The sequence below is a fragment of the Benincasa hispida genome, unplaced genomic scaffold (genome assembly GCF_027475165.1).
Source record: "Benincasa hispida cultivar pf3 unplaced genomic scaffold, pf3_genome.v1.1 HicScf1079, whole genome shotgun sequence".
NCBI lineage: Eukaryota > Viridiplantae > Streptophyta > Magnoliopsida > Cucurbitales > Cucurbitaceae > Benincasa > Benincasa hispida.
In genome coordinates this window covers 17,658-24,813 of record NW_028325388.1, presented here as the reverse complement: position 1 = coordinate 24,813, position 7,156 = coordinate 17,658, and the positions used below count along the sequence as shown (strand labels likewise).

The 7,156-nt window shown below is 33.7% G+C and overlaps 1 protein-coding gene across 1 annotated transcript; it reads left to right on the top strand.

The window, feature by feature from the left end:
* Positions 1-4,296: 4,296 nt before the first annotated feature.
* On the top strand, positions 4,297-6,372 carry LOC150031619 (12S seed storage protein CRD-like). Its single transcript, XM_090308846.1, has 3 exons — positions 4,297-4,540; positions 5,254-5,971; positions 6,067-6,372. The coding sequence occupies exons 1-3, from the start codon at positions 4,357-4,359 to the stop codon at positions 6,185-6,187; spliced, it is 1,023 nt and encodes a 340-aa protein (XP_090164972.1). The 5' UTR covers positions 4,297-4,356; the 3' UTR covers positions 6,188-6,372.
* Positions 6,373-7,156: the final 784 nt, after the last annotated feature.

Genomic DNA, 7,156 nt, shown 5'->3' with positions numbered 1-7,156 from the left:
ATTCAACTTTTTTATGAAGTTAAAAGGAAAAAAAAAACGTTTCTTTTGAAAAATGAGTTTCAAATCTTGTAAGAAAAGATTTTAAGGAGTTTACAATTGATTTGTATCATTGCTTGAGAGAATGTGTCATCAAAGTTTATTGATAAGAATCAAAGGATTGAGAAAAGCAAATGATCATGACAAACAAAGTGAATATTATTCTTGAATGAATGAACATACTTAGATGAATCATGCATTAAAAGCAAAAAAATGAGTCATATAAGAGAAATGATGCCAAGACAATGATATTGTGTTTTTTTAAGAGAATAAAAAGAAATGAATTCCATAGGAATGTAATAGAGCCTAATCGAGATATATATTTCATCAAGATCATAAAATCCACATAACCCGAGCTCAGGTGCTCAAAGGTTCCAGACATGCAAAGATATTACAAAGCAAAAATTTTCAGCATGGCTGATTTTTACGACCCTAGTAACTGTTAAGAACATGGAATGTTCCCTACCCCCAACTTAAAAACTAAACATTGTCCTCAATATTTATAAAACTAAAAATTAAGCATAAAGACAAAATGATAAAGCGAACAGAAGAACTCCCCTGATTTCGCGCAATGGGTGGCGGTTGAAATTTTTCCTGCTTCTTCGTTTTTGCTTTTCTTTCATTCTTGTTAGAAGATTGTATCTCAAAAATGGTAGAATCTACATTTAAAATGCAATTCTGCCTCACAGCGTCTCGACGTTGGTTACCCAGCATTGCAACGCTATGCCATAATTTTTTTTTTCAATCAAAATTAAAACTAGAAACTTATAGGGTTTACTCTAAAAGAAAATCAAAACTAATTCTAAACAAATTAAATCTAAAATGAAAAAGTTAGAAAAAGACTTTGTTTATTAAAAGAAAACTGAAAATTTTGTTTTATTTTTTACGTCTGGCTACCTTCAGGAAGGGAAAGTTTTTAATGTCGATTGCTCGACGCGACCCGACTCTTATGCCTTTCAAGGTACAAACAAATTTTCTTACTTCTTCAATCCTCTCTTGGATGGATCTATATAGCCTGGAAGGGCTATAAGAGAACTCATTCTCTTTCAAGAACTAGACAAGTCGGATTTGGATTTAATAATATTTTGCAAAAAAGGAAAAAAGAAAGAATCAAAAGACTTAAATGACCCAAAAGAGTCTAAAGAAAGAAAAGACTCAACAGCTGACTCTGACTTATAAGGAAAATATGAGCAATAATTAAAGATGCAAGAAATTTCAGGAATAAAAATTGTCCTAGGCTTGGAAGCCTCTAACTGTTTTACCTGAGATTCCTTAAGGTGTGGTACAGGCTCATACTTATCCCTACTTACTTGTTTTGAAAATAGTGTGAAATAACCATCATCTTCATCGTTGGTCCAAGGAAACTCCTCAATTAGATTGGCTTTAGTGCCATAGATGACGGAAGGCTCTGAATGGTTTTCCAATAAAAGCATGGAGTGTGCAAGCTCAGGTGTTTGATAGACCTCAACTGGCACGGGGGTTTGAGTCTCCAGGTGAAACTCAATTGAATCCGGATCATAATTAGAAAAGCCATTAGCAAGTTCACACATTATTAAATCCAATGTCTTACCTTGATAGGAATTTCGAAGAATCGACAGCTCAATAGGATCATCGATGTGAATCTCTCCATCATTTAACTCAGTATCTTCAGAAAATGCATCTTCCCAAGGCTCATTGATTCTCTTAACCGAATTGATATTCTGGGCAACAAGGTCACAATAATTCTGAAAGTTGGTTCTAACCTCATGTCCGGAATAGAAGCTATCCTACTGGAAACTCGATGGTTCTTGAGAAAGATAAGAATGTTCATACATAAACTCACAAGAGTAGTCAGAAAGTTCATCAACTAAATTTTCTAAAGAATTACCTATATTGGTAGAAGGATACGACATCGATAACGAGATTTGGTTAGGCATCTTCCAAGGAGCATAGCATTCGCGCTCAGGACCACGTGAATCTTGTGTGTGTTTAGTAACCAAAACTCGAACAAGAGAGGTTAATTCATTTATTTCACTTTTAAGTTCATTAAATTTTCTTATCTTTTGTTCTCTTTGATGGGCTGCATACATCGCTCGAAGCGTGTAATAGATATTCATGTCCGTCATATTAAAACAAGTAGACACAAAGAAAGGAAAATATTTTGGTTTTTAAAGTTTGCTAGTCAAATTAGCTAAGAAAAAAATTAAATGTCTTAGCCATCCCCGACAACGGCATCATTTTGTTTGATTGCTAAGTAGGTGACATTAATTCTACCTAGCCCGAAACAAATGATATTTATAAAGTTCAAACAACAACCTAACTAACTCATAGTTAAAGTGGAAGTAAGAGGTCGATCCACAGGGAAGGTATTAATTCTTATCCTTTATTATCTAACCTTGACTATTAAAGTAATAAAATGGGCCGTTTGATTGAATTGGAAAAATACTAAAGATCAAAAGATAAAAGATGAATGTAAACAAGTAAGGAATGAAATTGCTTCTAGTTCAAGTTAGACGTTCAATACAATTTCTATCATCGAATTCTAAAAGTTTGTTGACAATCGGATTATGTTTGCAACTACTCGCTCAACTCAATCAACCTAGCCTCTACAAAGGCCGATAACTAGCAATAACCTAGTTGAGAGAGCGTCCTAATCATTGATTAAGGTTGGATAGGCCAAACCCTAATTAACCTACATGCTTCTACTTCTATTGGGTTCGATAGCGGCCATATAGAATAGAAAACATGTACATTAGATTCTAGGGTTCAATTGCGTTGATTAATTTTTAAGGTAGCTTACTCAATTAACCAAAATTTCTCCAAATCTAGTAATTAGTGCATCCTAGGATAGTCATCAACATACAATTACTATTGCCTCTTAAAGATCTTGGGTACACATTCCATCGAACACATTGAAAGCAACATATTCAACAACGATTGTGATAAAGCCAAGCATCTAGGCTATACATGTTCAAGATATAAATCATTCAACATGCTTCAGGAATTAAAATCATATTCAAGAAGGCATAATTCAGATTGCAGTTGATAAAGAAACTCAAAAGAATTTGCAAGAACCCTTGAAATAGAAACAAGATTCAATCAAACTTCACAAATTCATTGAAAAATTGTATGAAGAGTTACAAGAGTTTTGTTTACAATTCAATAAAAATATAAAATCTAACCTAAATTGGAACAAGAATTATCAAAGAAGTGAAAGAACTCGAAGAGAGATCACCACCTCCATGGATTTTCTTTCTCTCCTTTGCAAAAATGCAAAAAAACCTTTTATAGTCTGTAGGCTAGCATCACGACGTTGGAGTAGCGTTGACACGTTGAATCGATGAAAAGACGAAGGAGCATTGGGCTTGCGTTGCAACGCTACCCTCAATTGCTCGTCAACGCAAGGCGCGCGTGTATGGTGCTTTGCGTCAAAGTTCGGAGCGTTGCAACGCTGCCCTGTTTTGTAGCAAAATAAAGCGTTTTGTCTTCAAGCATTGTGCAATGCCTCTCCTAGGGTCGTGATGCTGAAACTCGATGTGAATACTTGATTCTCAATGGCATTTTGGTAATTTACGCGATTCTCTTCAAATTGTTGATTTTCTTGGTTATTTTGGATTCTTTTTGACCCGATCTTTTGTTAATGACTCCTAAATGCCTCGGAGACTATTTTACCTACAAAATTAGCATTTAAAACAAATAATCAACACAATTTTGGGGGAATTAACATAGAAAATATACATCTTTTAAGAACCTAACAATAATATATATAAATTATTAACTAAAATCCTAATCAAGATAATAGAATTTAATCTGAATTTAAAATAATAAAAAAAAATAAAATAATGTGAAATCTAAAGATATATTATAAATTAAAATAAAAATGGTGATAAACAAATTAAAGATTGATTAATATTTTTGAAAAGTGACTAAATCAAATCAAAACAAATATGAAACCGTCAATAATATATATAAATCATTAACTTTATGTCTTGAATGTATTATGAAGTCTCTGACGATTCTATTTTATCATCGGTTAAATCAAATCAAAATATACGGATTGTGCTTTCAGTGCATGGTATTGATTCAAGGGTATCTTCCCGTTGGTTTTCTAAGCTGAACGGATTTTCTCAATTTGGGCCTTGGGAGTAGTTCATCAGAAGCCCATTTTTACATTAAAGACAGCCCAACATTCATCACAGTAGAATCTGAAAAACTGGACCGTCGTGTATTTTATTATAAATTCCCAACAAAAAAAATTGCTTTATATACCCCACGAGCTAGAGAAATCATACCAAAACAAACCCCGTTGTCCAATTATTATTTCTCTACAATCATCAAATAATGGAGGCGATGAGTCCAAAGCCCTCCTTTGAGGGAGAAGCTGGTTCATATTACAAATGGTTGCCTTCTGACTATCCCTTGCTTGCTCAGACCAAAGTCGCCGCCGGCCGCCTTCTCCTCCGCCCTCGTGGCTTCGCCCTTCCTCACTATGCTGATTGCTCTAAATTCGGCTATGTTCTTCGAGGTATCTTCTCTCTCGCTAGCTTTCTAATATCGACTTTTACGTTCTATTTTTTTTCATTCGACCTTTTAGATGTGAAAATTCAAATTTCTTGAACTTTCTATTTTTCTTCATTGATATTGACTTTTAGAAGTGAAAGAACTTTTCATTTTTTTTATTGATGTCAATTTTTAGAAGTAAAAGTTTAAATTTTCTCAAGCTTTCTATTTTTTTTTCATTCATATCGACTTTCGCTTTCTATTTTTTTTTTTTTTTCCATCATGGATATCGATTTTTAGAAGTGAAAGTTCAAATTTTCTTGATTCATTTGATGACTATTTGATTTTTAAATTTGAAACTTCTAACATTGATACCATGTTAAATCTAAGGTTTATAACGTCGATGTTGATGGGTATATCGAGATCTTAATTTTATGAAAATTCAAAAAGTAAATTTAGACTAGTAAATAAGTCTTTTATAATTTTAAATAAGTTAACATGTCTATTATTTTGTTGCTTACTTTCTTTATATTTCATGGATTTTTCTACCATATAATTGAATATAGATTCATCCCTCGTATCGATGTCGAATCCATAGAAATATAAAAATATCTACATATCAATAAAAATTTAATACTATAGCCAAATCATTGATTGATTTTAAAATTTAATATAATAGATGATGATAAATTTAATTGTATCAACTAGACCTTGATAAATGTTGTACGATACTTTTAGGTGAGGATGGAGTTGCAGGATTCGTATTTCCAAAAAAATGCAACGAGGTGGTGGTGAAGCTAAAGAAAGGAGATCTAATTCCGGTGCCAACCGGAGTCACGTCATGGTGGTTCAACGACGGAGACTCTGATTTAGAAATCATCTTTTTGAGTGAAACCAAAAGCGCTCATGTCCCCGGTGACATCTCTTACTTCGTCCTCTCCGGCCCTCTCGGCCTTCTACAAGGCTTCTCGCCGGAGTACATCGGAAAATCCTACTCTCTAAACAAAGAAGAAACAACCACACTTCTCAAAAGCCAACCCAATGCCCTAATCCTCCCCGTTCAACAATCCCAATCCCTTCCCAAACCCCACAAACACAGCAAACTAGTTTACAACATTGACGCCACCGTGCCGGACATCAGACCCAAAGTCGGGGCTGCCGTCGTTACAACGGTGATGGAATCCAAATTTCCGTTCATTGGCCAAACTGGTTTGACGGCAGTTCTCGAAAAGCTCGACGACAACGCCATCCGGTTGCCAATGTACGTCGCTGAGCCGTCCGATCAACTGATCTATGTGGCTAAAGGATCGGGGAAGATTCAAATCGTCGGATTTTCGAGTAAAATTAATGTAGAGGTGAAAATGGGTCAGCTGATTTTGGTCCCCAGATACTTCGCCGTCGGGAAGATCGCCGGAGAAGAAGGCTTGGAGTGTATTTCCATGATCACAGATACTCAGTAATGAAAAGCTTCAACTTTTTTTTTTAATTATTTTTTTATTTGGGTTTATTCTGAATATTAAAAATTAACATCTCTGATATTAAATTGAACAGTCCTTTGGTGGAAGAATTGGCCGGAAAGACGTCGGTTTTGGAGGCATTGTCGCCGGAGGTTTTTCAAGTTTCTTACAACGTCACGGCGAAGTTCGAGGAGCTCTTTAGGTCGAAGGTTTAACAAAGATTTGTCTTTGGATGAGAGACAATAATTGATTATTGTATTATTATCATTTAATCATGTATTTGATTTGGTCTATGTTTGCAACATGATTGTATTTCCATGCCAATAACAATGTAATAATATATAATATTTGTTTGCCAAATGGTTGATGGAGTCGATTCAAATTCCCTACTCCATCTATACATTTTTCACTCTCAATCATTAAAAATTTTAATTTATAAATCTAAATTGTTATATATTAAAATTTAGAAATTACATTATCGTCAATTTAAAAACATGAATTAAATTGTTAAGGACTAAATCATAATTTCAAAAGTCAAAATAAACTCAATTTAATGGTAATTAGTATAACTTTCCTTTCTTGAAGTTAGAGATTTAATTTTCATCCTTGCAATTTGTTGCACTCAAAAGAAAGATCATAATTTCAAATAAAATATAAAGATAAAAATAATTTTTCTTTTTAATTTATTTATGTGGCGTGAAATGGTAAGGTTGACATCTAATTCTCATGATCTCGATCTTTTAACCAATTTTTTTTAGGAAATTGCATCAGGTGGCTTATTTCAATTATACTTTAGCATCCATATTTTCACTATTTTAAATATTGCAGATATGGTAAAATATATAAAAAATATTCAGCTGGCTAAAATCAGGGAGAGATTTCATTTTATCCTTATTCCAAAACTACCCTCATCATATATATTTCAAATCTGAAGTGATTCTCTCCCACTTTTTCCCTTCTTCTGCTTCACCTTTAGCAACACCGAGCTCTAAAAGCACACATTTAATATTTCAATTGCTTCTCGATTTTTCTGTTTATAATTTGTTTCGATTAAGAATCTTGAATTTCTCTGCTAGAGATTTCGATTTCGCCTTTGCTGGCTGCAAATTTTTTAAGCCAATTTGTGGAGGGTTCTCATTCAAACTTTTGGTTGAAGTTTGTCTTCGCCTTTCTCTCATTCTTAC